The sequence below is a fragment of the Bacidia gigantensis genome (assembly GCF_019456465.1).
Source record: "Bacidia gigantensis strain McMullin 20006 chromosome Unknown scaffold_268, whole genome shotgun sequence".
Taxonomy (NCBI): Eukaryota; Fungi; Ascomycota; class Lecanoromycetes; order Lecanorales; family Ramalinaceae; genus Bacidia; species Bacidia gigantensis.
The window spans coordinates 559,820-575,043 of NW_025408614.1; the positions used below are offsets into that span (position 1 = coordinate 559,820).

At 50.1% G+C, this 15,224-nt stretch overlaps 6 protein-coding genes across 6 annotated transcripts; 4 read left to right on the forward strand and 2 right to left on the reverse strand.

Moving 5' to 3' along the window:
• Positions 1–73: 73 nt before the first annotated feature.
• KY384_008994 (uncharacterized protein) lies at positions 74–4,656 on the forward strand (the record flags this gene model as incomplete). Its single annotated transcript, XM_044817480.1, has 3 exons — positions 74–222; positions 269–4,298; positions 4,351–4,656. 3 exons carry the CDS (start codon positions 74–76, stop codon positions 4,654–4,656), a joined length of 4,485 nt encoding a protein of 1,494 aa, XP_044664633.1.
• A 260-nt stretch (positions 4,657–4,916) lies between these two features.
• On the reverse strand, positions 4,917–5,583 carry KY384_008995 (uncharacterized protein; the record flags this gene model as incomplete). Its single annotated transcript, XM_044817481.1, has 2 exons — positions 4,917–5,478; positions 5,534–5,583. The coding sequence occupies 2 exons, from the start codon at positions 5,581–5,583 to the stop codon at positions 4,917–4,919; spliced, it is 612 nt and encodes a 203-aa protein (XP_044664634.1).
• A 636-nt stretch (positions 5,584–6,219) lies between these two features.
• KY384_008996 (uncharacterized protein) lies at positions 6,220–7,277 on the forward strand (the record flags this gene model as incomplete). Its single annotated transcript, XM_044817482.1, has 2 exons — positions 6,220–6,415; positions 6,490–7,277. 2 exons carry the CDS (start codon positions 6,220–6,222, stop codon positions 7,275–7,277), a joined length of 984 nt encoding a protein of 327 aa, XP_044664635.1.
• Positions 7,278–7,977: 700 nt separating this feature from the next.
• On the reverse strand, positions 7,978–10,105 carry KY384_008997 (uncharacterized protein; the record flags this gene model as incomplete). Its single annotated transcript, XM_044817483.1, has 3 exons — positions 7,978–8,794; positions 8,846–9,557; positions 9,604–10,105. The coding sequence occupies 3 exons, from the start codon at positions 10,103–10,105 to the stop codon at positions 7,978–7,980; spliced, it is 2,031 nt and encodes a 676-aa protein (XP_044664636.1).
• A 1,241-nt stretch (positions 10,106–11,346) lies between these two features.
• On the forward strand, positions 11,347–12,471 carry KY384_008998 (uncharacterized protein; the record flags this gene model as incomplete). The annotated part of the gene is made up of 4 exons (XM_044817484.1): positions 11,347–11,451; positions 11,502–11,787; positions 11,841–12,292; positions 12,346–12,471. The coding sequence occupies 4 exons, from the start codon at positions 11,347–11,349 to the stop codon at positions 12,469–12,471; spliced, it is 969 nt and encodes a 322-aa protein (XP_044664637.1).
• A 568-nt stretch (positions 12,472–13,039) lies between these two features.
• KY384_008999 (uncharacterized protein) lies at positions 13,040–14,872 on the forward strand (the record flags this gene model as incomplete). Its single annotated transcript, XM_044817485.1, has 1 exon — positions 13,040–14,872. The coding sequence occupies one exon, from the start codon at positions 13,040–13,042 to the stop codon at positions 14,870–14,872; it is 1,833 nt and encodes a 610-aa protein (XP_044664638.1).
• Positions 14,873–15,224: the final 352 nt, after the last annotated feature.

Below are 15,224 nucleotides of genomic sequence, written 5' to 3' on the forward strand. Positions count from 1 at the left end.
CGTGATGCAGTGCGAAAGTCGCGTAATACGCCAATTGGGCGGCTCAATCATCAGACAGCTTGTACTTTCTGGCATGCCCCCGGTGACCTTCTTCCGTGACGAGAGCCAGCAGTATGTGTTTGCACGCTTTCCTGCCAATCAAGATCGCGACTCGCAATGGGTCATCTCCTTCGAAGGCTTCGTCGAGGAGCTAATGTCTGACGACGACGATCTAGCTCAAAGGTGAATAGACACTTTTTACGCAGGAAGGCAGCTGACATTGTGGCAGCTATCTGCCAACTACGTTTGCCACTGCTCTAAGTCTAGGCAACGACCATTTCACAGTTAATGAAGAGCCTGCTATCCTGGTGACAGCCTCGAAAGCACTCAACATTGTCATTCCCTCCTCCGGGAGTCGCCTTGCAATTTACGTTGATATTTCTTTCGAGGTCATTCAATCTGTTCAAGTCGAGCATATGCAGCATTCATTGTCGCAGGAAGATTACGCTCTGAAGCTGAACCTAATCTCTGGAGTCCAGGCTTCTCTTTTGGTAAACGCAAAAGATGTTGAGACTACTGGCGTCCTGTTAGGCTTCAGCTCTGAGAATGCTGCTTCAGCTGTGAAACAATGTGTTCTGTCAAGGATTGGGCAAAAATTTCCCTCAAGCAAAAGAGTCAGTGAAGCTGCTGATGTTGCAACTTCAGAATCTGCTGACGCCGTGGACTTCATTGAGGAGTCTGGGGTGTCTGAAGCGACACAGCCTAAAGCCTCGTCGAGACATACGCCCTCAATCTCCCACGCCAAGTCAGTTGGAAGTATCCCTCATAAAGGCCACCAAGTCCTTCAACGCCACCTTGGTGAGAATCTCAGGAATCAGTTCAAAGATGCTGGCTGGCCAGTAATCGCTCCAAACGGCTCCGCAAGCCAACCTGCTGCCGACTCGAAAACGCTAGGACCTAATGAGAAGCCCACAAAACGCCGCCTAGGAAAAGAGTTTGTTGATGACATGCTCAAGCAGGATCATCCGAAAGACATTGCTCAGAGCACTCTTGCCAAAATAAGCATGACGGAGTCGAAAGATCCCCGGGTTCATTCGAGCCAACAGGAAAGTCAGGTTGTCAAAGAGCCGGACGCCACGATCGAGCAGGGATCTACAGACCAGGAGAGGTGGCAGCAAGGGATGGATGCCATTGACTCGGCACCCGAGTTCCAGGCACAGAAAATACCGATGTGCGCACAGACCCATGCCAGTGACCAGGAAGCCAATACTTTGAAATCAAGGTCCTTGCAAATATATAGGCCGAACAACGGAGTAACTACGCCGCCGCAGAGGACCATCCTTCCAATCAACATAGAGATTAATTCGGCGATTGATCAGTCAAATAGAATCAATCTCGGAAAAATAGAGCAAGATTCAAGAGCTGGACAAAGAAATAGAAACAGGCATGAGCAAAGCATCAAGGCACCCAGGGCGCTAATGTCTCGCCAGGCTGAGAAAAGTGATCACCAGGTCTCAAAGCTATCGCAGATTCAGAAGGAGAACAGATCATCACAAAGTATGAAGCATCGACAGACAAGCGTTTCGAGTCAAGAGTCGATCAATAAATCTCAGAAAGCTCTTGTGACTGATCCACAAGATCGCAACAACAAGAATACAATTGATGTACGTCAGCCAAAGTCGACGACTCATGGATCAGCTCAATCTCAGGACGACAGCTCTGGGCAAAGCAATGCGACCAAGCCTAAGATTGTGCCTGCCATGAATCGAGTTTCATCGAAGAAGTTTGTTAAAGCCAAAGTCGAAAACGGTGCTGTCTCCCATAATGCAAACCTCAGACCCTCTCGCGCGGGATCTGGATCAAAGACGAGTGGACAAAGACTGCCAATACCCCCAGCAGATGACGATATATGGAATGAGGGTTTAGCTATCCCTGTTAACAAGAACTTCAAGCCTACTGCCAAAAAGACTCGGCCCACGAAAACGCACGCCATTACCAAAGTTTCAAACTCCTCGAAGCTCTCCAGAAACAGGAAAAGTCAGGACAAAATTTCAAAAGCCGGTAATCTGAGCAAAGGGCCTAAGTCCAGGCCCGCGAAGAAAGCGAATCAGGGTGCAGTAGTCTCTCGAGCCCAGCCAAGAAGATCGGCAGCAGTCGAGGCGAACCGGAAGTTGGGGAATCAACTGAGCTCCGAAATTACGCCTGAAGAGCACACGCATGATGTGAGTTCGATACCAAACCAAATGATGCAGGAGCTGCCGGAGATACCACGGTCACCATATCTCCAGCATGAGAATGACGAACCACCGAAGCATCGCGCAGATCTATTAAAGACGGCACTAGTACTGGGCCCTGGTGGTCAGGATATGACTCTACAACATGACGGTCTCCAGAAAGACATCACCACCCCACCGGATGAATACGCGGGCGACCAACAGGTGCACTTAGAGGATTCAATTGTATCTGATAGCTTTGCGCATGAAAATGGAGCAAAGCCATCGACTGCGAGAATCCGGGATCCTCCAAAGCCCTTCCTACCTACAACGGCCTTGCACGTCCACCAAAGCCCTGACGAGATGAAGCAATCTGTCAAAGATCCTGAGGTACATCTGGACGTCATAAGACCTGGGAATTCCGTCGTTATTGCCGCAAAAAGCATGAAGACACAATATCTCCAAGGCGATCAGAAAGTCAGGCAAGTAAATGACATCAACGAGAAGAGAGGCCAGACTCCTAGAATACCAGCGAAACCACCCATAGCTCCAAAGGCAAAAGCTGCGGATCCGTTCGCTACAAAGCTCACGCCCATCATATCCACCAAGGCGAAAGTCAGTAGTATTCGTTACACTCGAAAGTCTGGCCCTGGAGACCAGCATACCAAGCCTGCAAATGTTCAGGTAGCGAACGCAGATGGTATATTTGAGCAGGTAATTGGGCAATACACTGCAGGGCAAGAGCAGATCCAACCTTCGCATAGAAAACAAACTCCTGTGCCTCGAGGAATGAAGAGAAAGTCTCCAGACTCCAGTACCCAAGATCACAAGAAAAAGCGCAAAGAATCCATAATCAGGTATACTGCCCAAAGAGACCGAAAAAGCCTTGACGACAAGCCAGGTCTCACGCCGCTGGCAACGTCGGTGAGCAAAGCTAATCTCATACATTTTGACAAGTCTGGTCCACAGAACCAAGGGAAATTCGGCCAAGCGAGACCTACAGACCATGATTTTGCAAGCATCTCTGACTTTGACGGCATTGTGCAGTCTGAAAAGGTCCCTGTGCAGCAATCCTTAGCCTTGCAAACAGCCCAAAGAATAACCGGCAAGTCGCACGTCAGTATCTTGCCATCAATGGTCAACGAAGTACGCTTTGGAATAGATATGCAGACACAGCGCAGGGCACTAGAGCCAAGCAAAGCCGACATGCAGAGGCTGCCCTTATCGGAAAAGAGGAACGTGCTGCAACCCATGCCATCAATCCTGGAGCCGTTGGGACGACGATCCCAAGAGAAGTGCGATTCGAGAATTGAGTCGCAGACACATGTCACAGAAGATGGAAGTCCTTTTCTGCAGTCACAGAGAGCCTTTCATGCTGCTCCAGACGCAGATGCCATGACCGAAGAAGAAGACATTGAGAATGCTCTCGCGGACGCCAAGCTGGAAGACGAACATAAATTTACTGAGCCCATCCCGCCTGCACCGAGATTACCAGAGCCCAAAATAGTAAACGCAAGACTCAATTCCCTCATCCCGCGAAGGACCGAGAACGGAAATGTGGGTGCTAATAGATCAGCACGTTCAGGCAGTCACAAACAGCTCCCTAGCTCTCCACATGCGGAATCAGCTGTTAGCAACTCCGAACCGTTCATTTCTCGACCTACTGGCGTGATGGTTAATCTGCAAACGGAGGAGACTGTCGTCCCTTCCGAGATACAAGATCCTTTCGTAACAAACGAAAAGGTACCCGTCAGCTCCTTCATCTCCAAGTTAAATCAGTTTGCCCAGAAAGTGCACCATGAGCAAGTCGCCGTTGAAGATTACAACAACCACGGCCAAAACAAGGGCGACGTGATAAGATTGCCTCCTGAGGATCCTGATAAACAACTCGTCGCTCCAGCGACCCCAGTACAATACCATCGACCTGCTGAAAGTAGGAAGGATGCCGTTGAGATTTCAAGTGGAAGCTCCTCGGACCACTCGACAGTCAAGAAGTCAGCATCGGTGCCATCGGAAACGGAGCGCCCCGTTGATCCAGATTCCTCAAATGAATGGGCGGAAGATCACCATTATGAGATGTACACCCTGTTGTGTGGGATCGTGAATGTAAGTGAACCTCTATATAGCCAGTGTCGTTCACACTGACAAATGTTCCAAGCGAATGGTCAAGAGGACGATACGGAGTGAGGATGCAATCCACCGAAAGGTTCAAGATTTTTCAGATGGGAGCAAGTCTCTGATCGATCGACTAAGAGAAGAACACAGCCGTCATCTGGAGATAAACGTGGAGATTGCCCTCCAGACGCGAAAAAAGCTGGCTGCCGCCTGTAGAAAAACGACATCAGATCTGGAAAAGTTAAGTGGGGCAAAAGTTGACGTTGTGCAACGTGACTGGAGTATGAGGCAGGAAGCTCTGACGGAAAAGTTGACTGACGCTCTTGCCGCATGTCAACCACTTGCATGAGATTTGCAATATTTGCTTTGCCGTGCTTTTGCGGGCTACTTTTTGAGGGTATGAATCGATATCAGCGTATCACATCATGTCTACAGCAACTGGGTTGTGTTGAGGTAGGTATCAATATGAAAGCCATGTGGCTGTGCAGACGTAGATTGTACGTCGGGTATCTTCTGTAGAGTACTTCGGACCATAAAACATCTTCGTAAAGTCCCACAAAGCGCCAAAATCGTGTTTGAGCACTATGATTTTGCATTTCGATTTTGGTCTCATCCAGCATTACCTCTCCTACCCTTCTTCTCGTTCGCCCTCTCCTTCCTGTCCTGCCTCTTCGCCTTCTCTTTCCTCTCTCTCCTCCCCTCTCCCCTCACAGTCTTCCCCTCTCGCCCCAGGTCCGCCTCCTTCTTCTCGTCAACCTCCACAATCCAATCCCCTTCCGTCCCCTTATTCTTCCCCTTATAGCCCCACTTCGGCACCCACTCGCCCTTTTCCTCATCATACACCTTATTTCCCTCATTATCTCTTCTCCCATCCTTCTTGATCCCCTTCTTCTCGGCGAATCGCTCCCATGTCGTCTTTTCCTTTGGTTTCGGTAGCGGCTTTTCTCGGGGAATGGGCGTTGTTGGTGGTGGGAGGGTCATGAGAACGGTCCTTTCGGCAGCTGAGGAGACATGGATGGGGCAGGTTGTGAGGAGTTGTGAGATCAGTGATTGGGCGCAGTATTGGGCGCGGGAGTGCAAGTGGGGTTCGCTTAGTTCTGAGGAGAGCATGGGTGATGGGTCGGTGACCAGGAGGTTGCCGAGATCGTAGGAAGGTGGATGGGTGGAGGGACTGTATAGAAGCTCAGTATGCGTTGGTGGACTTGCAATAGGGAAAAGAGGCGTACTTTGGGTGTTTGCCGTTCGTGCTTGGTAATGGCGAGGAGACATCCGTCATTGTGGTATCTGTTGTGGCCATGGTAACTTCCAAAGTCGTCTTGAAGTCTGTAAAATCGCCGTCCTTCTAGAAAAGTGGATAGTTGACCAATGTGCCAAAACTGTTAGATGCGCTAGCAGCGCTAGCGAAGCCGCATGAATTTTGACCCTCTGAGGGTTCCAAGCTTTCTCTGCATTGCTCCTGAATAGCACCATCAAGAGGCAAAATGAACTCTCACTTATGCTCGCGCTGCTTAGCGAGAGCATTGTCTCGATCACCACATCCAGTCCGACGCAGATCCCATGCAAAAGTCACCTCGACCGCAGCCTTCTCAACTTCGTCAACATTCTACGCCAACCCGGTGAAGGCAAAAAATACACAAGGCAAAAAAACGGCGGTAGCCAAGGGTGATGCAAATTCAAGGAGATGGGGCAATGCGCAAACATCAGACCAGCGTTTTGGTGACCGTCCGACGTTCCGCAAAGTGCAAGGCAAGCGAATTGTGCTGAGCAACACAAATGCCCTCGAAGTCCCTGGACTACAACAGCTTGACGCAGACAATGTGTACAATCAAGATCTAAGAGGGCAAGTGTTGGAGATTCCTGGTGATACTGTCGATCAATTGAGAGCTGTGGAAGCTTTCAAACATACGCAAGCATGGGGAAACTATCGGCGGCCAGCAATGCTCTTGAGGGGGAGACGTTCGAGTACGCAACGGCAATGAAGAACATAGGCAGTGATACTGCCAGAAGACTTATTGTAGGCGAAAGAGGAACGGGGAAGACAACCATGTTGCTTCAAGCTATGACAATGGCGTTCTTAAAGGGCTGGGTTGTCATCAACATCCCCGAAGGTAAGACCTCCCCTTTCCAGACACGAAATCATACCCAAGCACTAGCTAATGATACACAATCAACACAGCTCAAGCTCTAACAATAGGCCACACCGACTACGCCCCCACCACCTCCACCCCCCCAACAACCTACACCCAAAAAACCTACACGGCCAAACTCCTCTCCCAAATCGCCCGCGCCAACGAATCCGTCCTCTCCCAACTCCAACTCTCAACCCCCCACACACCAACTCCCACCCTCCCCTCCATCCCCTCCAATATCTCCCTCGCCCGCCTTGGCCTCCTCGGCGCAGAGGACGCCACCATCGCCCACGAGATCTTCACCATCCTCCTCCGCGAGCTCCAGGCCCCTGACCGGCCGCCCTTACTCCTGTGCATCGACAACCTCGCACACGTGATGCGCGACTCGAAATATCGAGATGCGGAATTCAAGCTCATCCACGCGCACCAGCTCGAGTTGGTGAAGTGGTTGGTGTCCCACCTGTCTGGCTCACAGCCGTTGACGAATGGAGGGATGGTTCTGGCGGCTACGAGTAGTAGCAATGCGCCTAGTGTTCGAACTCTTAATATGGCACTTGAGTCTTTGGAGGCGGGGAGGACGTTAGAGGGGAGAGATGCGCTGGTGCGGTGGGATGAGAGGGTGTTGGGGGTTTTTGAGCGGCCGGGGCTGCATGTTCAGAGATTGGGAGGGTTGGATAAAGATGAGGCAAAAGGCTTAATGGAGTATTGGGCGCGCAGTGGGGTGTTGCTTGACAGGGTTGATGAGAAGCGGGTGGGAGAGGAGTGGGTGGTTAGCGGTGGGGGAATACTGGGGGAGTTGGAACGGGGCTGCATTCGAGGAAGAGTCGGATATCAGATTTAGGAAGCATGGTGCGTCTCGGGAGGGAAATGATGAAGATCAAGATCCCTAGAGCATACGTGTTTTGTAGCATTTTGCAAGCAAGGATGGCGTTCCATTCGCCTGAGCCTTGCGAGCTTGAAGCACATGGCAATTCGAGGAGGGAGAAGAGGCAGAGCCAACATTAAATATCATAAAATGTGTCAGTAAAGACCAGGCAAGAAAGAATGACAGTCTTAAATCCACTTCAGTCTTCGAACCAGAGTACATTCCATCCCACTTTCTATCGTACATTTCTTTGAAAGATCATAAAAACACATTCGAGCAACGATACCGGCCATCTTCCTTTGCATTCCGGGTATGTAGCACGAAAGAAAAGTAATCCCGCTAAGTGGTGAAAGAGATAGCCAACCATGGTTACAGGACAGCATACCTTTCATTGCAATAATATGATCCCGCATTTTTCCACTTCCCTGTATGCCATGCCTGGTGTAAAACGATTCGATACTGTCCTAAATTAGGGAGGCGTCCTGAATTCGAGTCCGGCTCCAAAACGTGACGCCTGCATGATACGCTAATTTCGACAAAGAAAACGACTAGTTGACTGAACAATGAACATTTATGGGTGAGCCTGCCCGTGAATGTCTAGTTGTGGTGCTCCACAGTACTTGTTGAGGCCGTAAGCGTGAAGTGAGGCACATCGACTCGAGAGGGCGGATATCTCTCAACCTTGCGAGGTAGATGTGGTCTTCTTTGGGGAAGCCTTGGAGAACTCTCCTGTGAGCGGCGATAAGGGTTTCATAGGCGCTAATTCTGGTAATTGAGATGCGGTCCTTATATGACCGTTGGCTTCCTGAGGGATACCAGCAGGCGTGGCGGGTGGCGCCTCGTTACCAGCCCGCCTAAAATTAAGAGGTGCTGGTTTGCTTTGATGATTTCGTGCTCCAGTGTTCGGCGGTGTGGTTGTGTCTCGGTCGTCAGCAATAGCCGTAGAGCTGTTCGAGCTATTGACCCCACTAGAGATAGTGCCATCTAACAATCGGTACTCGTCTTCAAGAGCTTCTTTCTCCGTATGGCAACCTTGCCAACAGTCTCTCCAATGTTCAACCAGGAAGCGAAAACAATAAGGGTCCATTTTCATACATGGCTGAAAGCAGACAGAAAGATTGTGGTAATTCATCTTGTTTTTCTCGGCGTAGGCAGTTAAGAGACTAAGATGGCACGTGATGGCGAAGAGTAAGTAGTAGTTACAAGGTGGAAGATTTGACAATTCGTCCTTCAACATTTGCGGGACTTCCTTTGCATCGGGATGCTCCTTTTGGATTCGATATTGAGTGCTCTTGGGCAGAATTTCGTCGGGAAGGTCTCTGAGCCAAGCTTTCAAAATACTTGCAATGATGTTGATATCGTACAACTCGGGTTCGGCAAAGAGGTCAATATCATGTTCGACATCGAACCTTTTCTGCCAGTGCCGGATTTGGACCTCAGATCCAGCAATACGGTAGAGACCCTCTTCCTCGCAACCACGGAAATTCAAATAGCTAATAGAAGCGTCAAATGAAGTCTCGACAGGGGTATCATGAGAGACTCACTCAATGCATCGCCAAGGAAGAGCAGGCATCCAAAACTCTGTCTTATCTCGAGAATCTTCAAGTCTTGCTGCGATTCTTGTCTTCCGTGTCTGTTCTATTAACGGCAGCGTTATGATCTTTGGTTCATGGCGTCCCTCCTCTCTACCAGTACTACTTGGTCTTCGATTCATTTTGCCGAACAAGCCTTTACCTGCCCTTCCAATTCCGTCAGCGGCTTTACTGGACGTATTCTTTATGTTGGCAAAAAGGTGGGAGCCGGAGTTCTCTTTATGAGAGCCAGGGTTTGAGCCTGGCAAGGCTACGTGAGAATTTGAGGCTGAATTGGCCGGTCGACCCTGTCTCGAAGAACCGTGATCAGAGCTGTGATTGGACGAAGGCCGGTCAGTTGAACGACCTCGAATGTTAGAGCCCATCATAGCCTGTAGAGATCGGTCTGGATGTAGTGGTGCAGTTTGAGGCGCTCGGCTTGTTTCATCGCTGTCATTGGGTGCCAATTGACCATGCCGACCGGGCCCTGTTCCGCTGACTGGTGTCGTTGGCTTTGATCGTCTCCCGTCGTTGTCTGTGCGTATCGATTGTGTACGTTTGATAAGATTAGTGAATCTTGGCTTTGGTTTCCGAGAGAATGAAGGCTCAGTCGGGCTCGGGTTGGCTATAGTCTCGCCTCCCACTGATGCACCGATCGGTCGTTTCGATCGCTCACTTGTAAGACCTACAATGTGTCAGTAGCAGCGTAATATCTGGAATCGCTCTAATACCTGCACGATTATCATCCACATGGACATCAAAGGATGATAAGCTCAAGTCCGGTGTGGAGCCGGATGCCTTCTTCAGGGAGTACAACTTTTGCTGCTGTTGACGTGACTGCGCTCTAGGTGTATCTTCTGATACTTGACGGACGGTGGACTCGATTGGTGGGCCTCTGTTGGACACTTTGGTGTTTTTCAGACTTGACAAGAAGCCCTTGGAAGATTCTTTTCCATGCTTAGGAGTAATTTGCGGAGATGGCGGAAAAGGTGGCAAGGACGTGATGTCTGGTGAAGAAGGCTGTTCTCGAGGGGAGCTCCTCCCAGAACCGTTATGTGGTACGCTCTTACTCGTTTTGTGGTGTCGGGATGCACCACCAGGTATTGTATGATTGGGATTGGTGCTGACTGGGGACGACATGCCACTTCCATCATCTGTTGGAGATGTGACAGTGCTGCTGACTGCGGAGGTGCCTGGTGGCACAGCTAACGACAAAGATGTGGGTCGAGGCATGCTGGTCGACAACCCAGGCGACGGGCGGTGATAGTCCAGACCCCCAACGAGGTTCTCTCGGAATCAAGGCCCGCCTGTGGCTCTATTATTGATCAATCCTCTTTATCATAATGATCATCCAGGAAGACGTAGAGTTCAATATTGGCTCGGGGAAGACAAATTTGCCAAGATTCTTTCTGCGGGTGCTGGATGCTTCGGAAAGCCGTTCAGGGCGGATGATGACAAGGCGATAGGCAAGCCAAAGCTTCGATATCTTTGGGTCCCTGCAAGAATAGAAGTTGTTAGCAGCAGTACAAGGAATTCAAGATATATTTGATCAGTTTTATAGTAAGACGTGGGCATGCCTAGTCCATCAGGAACAAGGCTCACACGGCAGTCGAGGCAAGGAAAGGATGTAGTTCTTGCTAATGTCGCCTACCTGTGCTGTCAAAATAAATGCCTGTGTCAACAGCAGTTGACCGATGCCCTCAGAATGCTAGTTTATGGAACAGGCTGCTGCAATGGTGGGGTGCTCGTTTGCTTTGGCTGTACCCTTGTTCGTGTGACCAATTCGATGCAGGTTCCGAGGGAAGCTGAAAGCAATGCACAGGTCGAAGACTCCCCAACAGAGATCAACGGCCCCACGTAGACGACCAGCGTCGATAGTTGGTGATCCTCCTGCAACGAGATGCAGTAGCGTGCAGCCGGGCTCTTCAAAGTTGCGGCAGAAAAAGGTACTGTTCGAGGGCTGTTTTCCCCGAGTAGAAATCGCTTTCGAAGGGCTCCTATCCCTGGCGTTGTGGAGTATGGCCAGAGGATGTTAGAGGCAGACCTTCTAGCACGTTTGAGGCTGTGGAAGCCTAGGGATGAAGGATGTTTCTCTTCCTTGGAGCCCTGGAATAACAACGATAGGTCGATGCTAATAAATTGGTGGAGGCAGAAGAATAGCGGGGAGCTGCCCTGCCAAGCCTTGACAATGGGAGGATGAAGTGGCTCTGATTAGGATTCATCCGCAGCCACTAAAGAGCAATTCTCATGCCTTGGCCTAGTATTGCACCAATTGCAGTACGAGAAGCATAGACCACATGGTGATTCTCACTGCAGACAGGAACGCGGCTCCAATTTTAGTGACTGTGAGGAATACGCGGTAGCGGCTGGCTACCACTCGTGCTTGCTGATCTCACCCACTTTTGCAAGCCGCATAGCAGTGTATAAACCTCAACTTTGTTTGGATCGTCAGGAGGTGGCTTCCTGCACGAACCATGTCACTGGTTTCCGGTCCTGGACGGGCTGGCGCCTCGGCACAGGATCTTCCCACTGACCTGGCGACTAATGCACATGTGAAATATATCCAGAGCTTGAACACCGTGAGCTGTTGCCTGCTTCATCTTTCAAGCTTTCGCTCATGTGCTGACAGCGTCAAGATGAATTGGAATACTGGCTGACTGAACATCTCCGTCTCAATGGAGTCTACTGGGGTCTGACTGCCCTTCATCTGTTGGGTAGCCCGGACGCTCTGCCGCGTGATGCGACCATCGATTTTGTCCTGTCGTGTCAATATGAAAGTGGTGGTTTTGGCGCTGCCCCGGGGCATGACGCTCATATGCTTTACACCGTTAGCGCTGTGCAGGTCCTAGCCACTGTCGACGCTCTCGGTGAGTTGGACAAGCGAGGCAAAGCAGGAAAAGAAAAGGTTGGAAAATGTTCGTTGGGGCAAATTCTCGCTCAAAGTATTGTAACTAAGGCTATCACGCAGTCATCGCGACCCTTCAACACCCCACCACGGGCTCGTTCGCTGGTGATGAATGGGGGGAATACGATACTCGCTTTCTATACGGTGCTCTGAATGCTCTCTCCCTTTTGGGGCTACTACACTTTGCCGACGTGCCCAATGCAGTTGCTCATGTCCAAGCATGTGCGAATTTCGACGGGGGCTATGGAATTAGTCCAGGGGCAGAGTCCCATGCTGGCCAGATCTTTACTTGCGTAGGTGCACTGGCGATTGCGGGACGCCTAGACCTGGTCGACAAAGATCATCTGGGCATGTGGCTGAGTGAGCGGCAGCTGCCCAACGGAGGTCTTAATGGAAGGCCTGAGAAGCTTGAAGATGTGTGTTACAGCTGGTGGGTGCTGAGCAGCTTGGCCATGATAGATCGCTTGCATTGGATAGACGGTGAGAAGCTATCTCAATTCATCCTGCAATGCCAGGTAAGTCTGAAGTGAGGTGACCCCCCTGGAATCCTCTGACTAAGACTCGTCAGGATCCTCAGGAGGGAGGCGTCGCAGACCGACCTGGAGACATGGTGGATGTCTTCCATACAGTTTTCGGTTTATCTGGGCTAAGTCTTCTGGGCTTTCCAGGCCTTGAACAAATTGACCCCATCTAGTAAGCATCACTAATGACCGACTTGAGTCTTCTAGCTGACTCGCTGTAGTTGCTTGCCAAAGAAAGTGACAGAAAGAGTGTTATCAAATCCCACCTCGTGACGGTCGTTGTTGGTGGTAGTGGAGTGGCCTCGCGTGCCTGCGGTATGAATTGTGAATGATGAGATATCCTATGGTTCTCAATCATGATGCCCTGGTAGGTGGCATGCACCTCGCTAGAATGTTTCGATGCCTTGCGAATCGTCTAGGCTGTGCCAACGATGCTCGCGAACCATGTCCGACTTTTGAGTGCTGATTAATGGCTTGCAACCACGACCCAAATGCCAAAGTTTGCATTTTCCAAATTTGACTAGATCTAAGGGTTGCCATTATGTACCCTAGGAGGTACCTTCCCTCGCTCAAGAGATCCTCGTGATCTTGGCACTTGAGGTTTCCCAGCAACTTCAATCACTTTGCATCCGGCCGGGCGCTTTCACTTCGCATCAATCCTTCTGGGGAGGAGCATACATTCAATCTGGTGGTTGCTCCTTGCTTGCTTGAATCGGCTTTGCTACCACGTCAGTTGCTACCATGGGCTCAATCCCTCTTCATTGCAGCATTTGTCCGAAAGAACCAGATTTCAGTGATGTCTCCCACCTTCTTACGCACATATCTTCCAAGGGGCATTTGTCCCATTATTTCAAAGCCCAAGTGCAGGCTCGGCAAGATGCAGAAATACGTGAAAAAGTCAATGCCTTTGATTCCTGGTACGACTGCCACCAAATCGAGAGACTGCTATCTCAGCGCATGAGCGCCAAACAAGCTCAGCGGGGTACCAATGCGAAGAAATCAATCCGATCGAAAAGCACTGCCAGACAGGCAAGCCAAAAACAGGCCGATGAGCGACGAAGGAAAACCTCGCTCAATGAATCAAACATTGATCCACAACTTGCAGCCCGTCCTTCCCCATTGCACTTGCAACCTAGCAATCAACATTCGCCCAGCCCTCAAGCCGGTCTCAAAGGTCGTGCGCCGGTCCCTCGCATGATTGACTGGGCCAAAGAAAGCGATGTGAGCCCCAGAAGTCCTGGTGGTGCGTGTCCTGATACTTTTCATCAACAAGAGAAGGGCCCTTTCACTGCTTTGGACTCTGTATCCATAGACCCTTTTCGGTCCAATGCAAAACAGCCTGTAGAAACAAGGTATCCAGACCCTTTAGATCTTCCGCCATATCTGCAGGAAAATGATCAGGAGAGCATCCAGACAGACAAAGTCGAAGAACCTATCGAGCCTGGATCATCGCTGAAAGGAATCGTCTACCCGGGCATGTCTTTATTTGATTCTGCAAGTTATGAAGCTCAACGTCTGCGTAATCAGAAGAAGCATGGATCAGTGCTGGAGCAAATGGAGATGGACTCGATTGCCATTGAACCTACAGAGCGTGTTTTCTGGCCTGACGGGCAAGTGAAAATAGAAAGGGTCATCACTGGCAATGTCGAAAGTAGTCCTTTGAAAGAACCAACGCCTCTTCCAAAACCTCCCAAACGTCCACGGACGAGAGCAAGGAAAGCTCTTGAAGACGTTGGGACTAACGTGCCGCGCGGGAGTAGAAAGCGGTACCCAAAGCCCCCAATCACTCGAACCGTGGGGAAAATCACACCGGCGGCACTTGAGAGCATGGCTGACATGGCTCTACATACACTTCGAGCAGTGTTTCCAAAGATCGCTCACACTGGCGAAGATCTTGCTGAAGACGGATACCTTGAACCAAGGATGCCTACTCATGGGACTCCTACTCGCCGCAAAGCAGAGTTCTCGGTTTTCAGAGATCTCCTGAATCTGGACACGGAGAAATCAAGTCTTAATGGGCAATCTAGTGATGGGAAGTCATCGCCGACACAACATTTCACCTCCCAGATCGATTCGCAGCAGACATGCCTGACCCAATTGGAGTCAGAGGTTCGCGACGAGTCTTATCATGAACTTCTGATGCATTCTCCAGTTTCAAATACCCAATCAGCTACCACGAACAAATTCTGTCAATCCTTCCTCGAGAGTGATAAAGAAAACCTGATGGTCTTGACAGGTCATCCTAGCAGAGCAACGTTTGACAGGTCTCAAGAATTGAAGCCTAGGATCACGCAGAGGTATTTCTCTGTTGTGGGTAATCAGACGCCGCAATTTTTCAGCAGCATGCCGCCACAAATGGAATTCGGAGGATCTTGTGGCCCGACATTTCGTGGAAGTCAGTTGAATCCTCTAAGCTCTGGACGGGGAGATCATTATCAGCAACCCCGCTTCTATGCGCAAGATACAAATTTGAATTCGCTACAGACTTGTGTACCTCGACCTCAAACTCAGGCCGAGTATTTGCCCGAACAACGTCAACACCGTTCGCAGGGGGGACGCAGCATGAGAGGTTGAGGCTTGCAGATGATTGGGGCAAGGCACGAGCTAGACACACGGCATCATGACGAGCAATATCTTCCAAAAATGCAACAAATATTTGATATTGACACTTGTCAGCAGCAATTAGATATGGGGAATTTTGGGCGAGAACGCCAGGCTTCTTAGATTGTATACTTGGGGGCTTTGTCTTGGAGGCGATGACTACAGTTTTGATTTGGTCACTCGTAAGACCAGACCATTTCAGACAGGCGCACAATATTTTAATAGCATAGCATCGTCAATTAGCAGTATTGTAAGCAAGCTGTATGTCAATCGTGCAGATAACAAGATCGACTGCTCTAAAATCATATTGTGTGCATCCCAACCC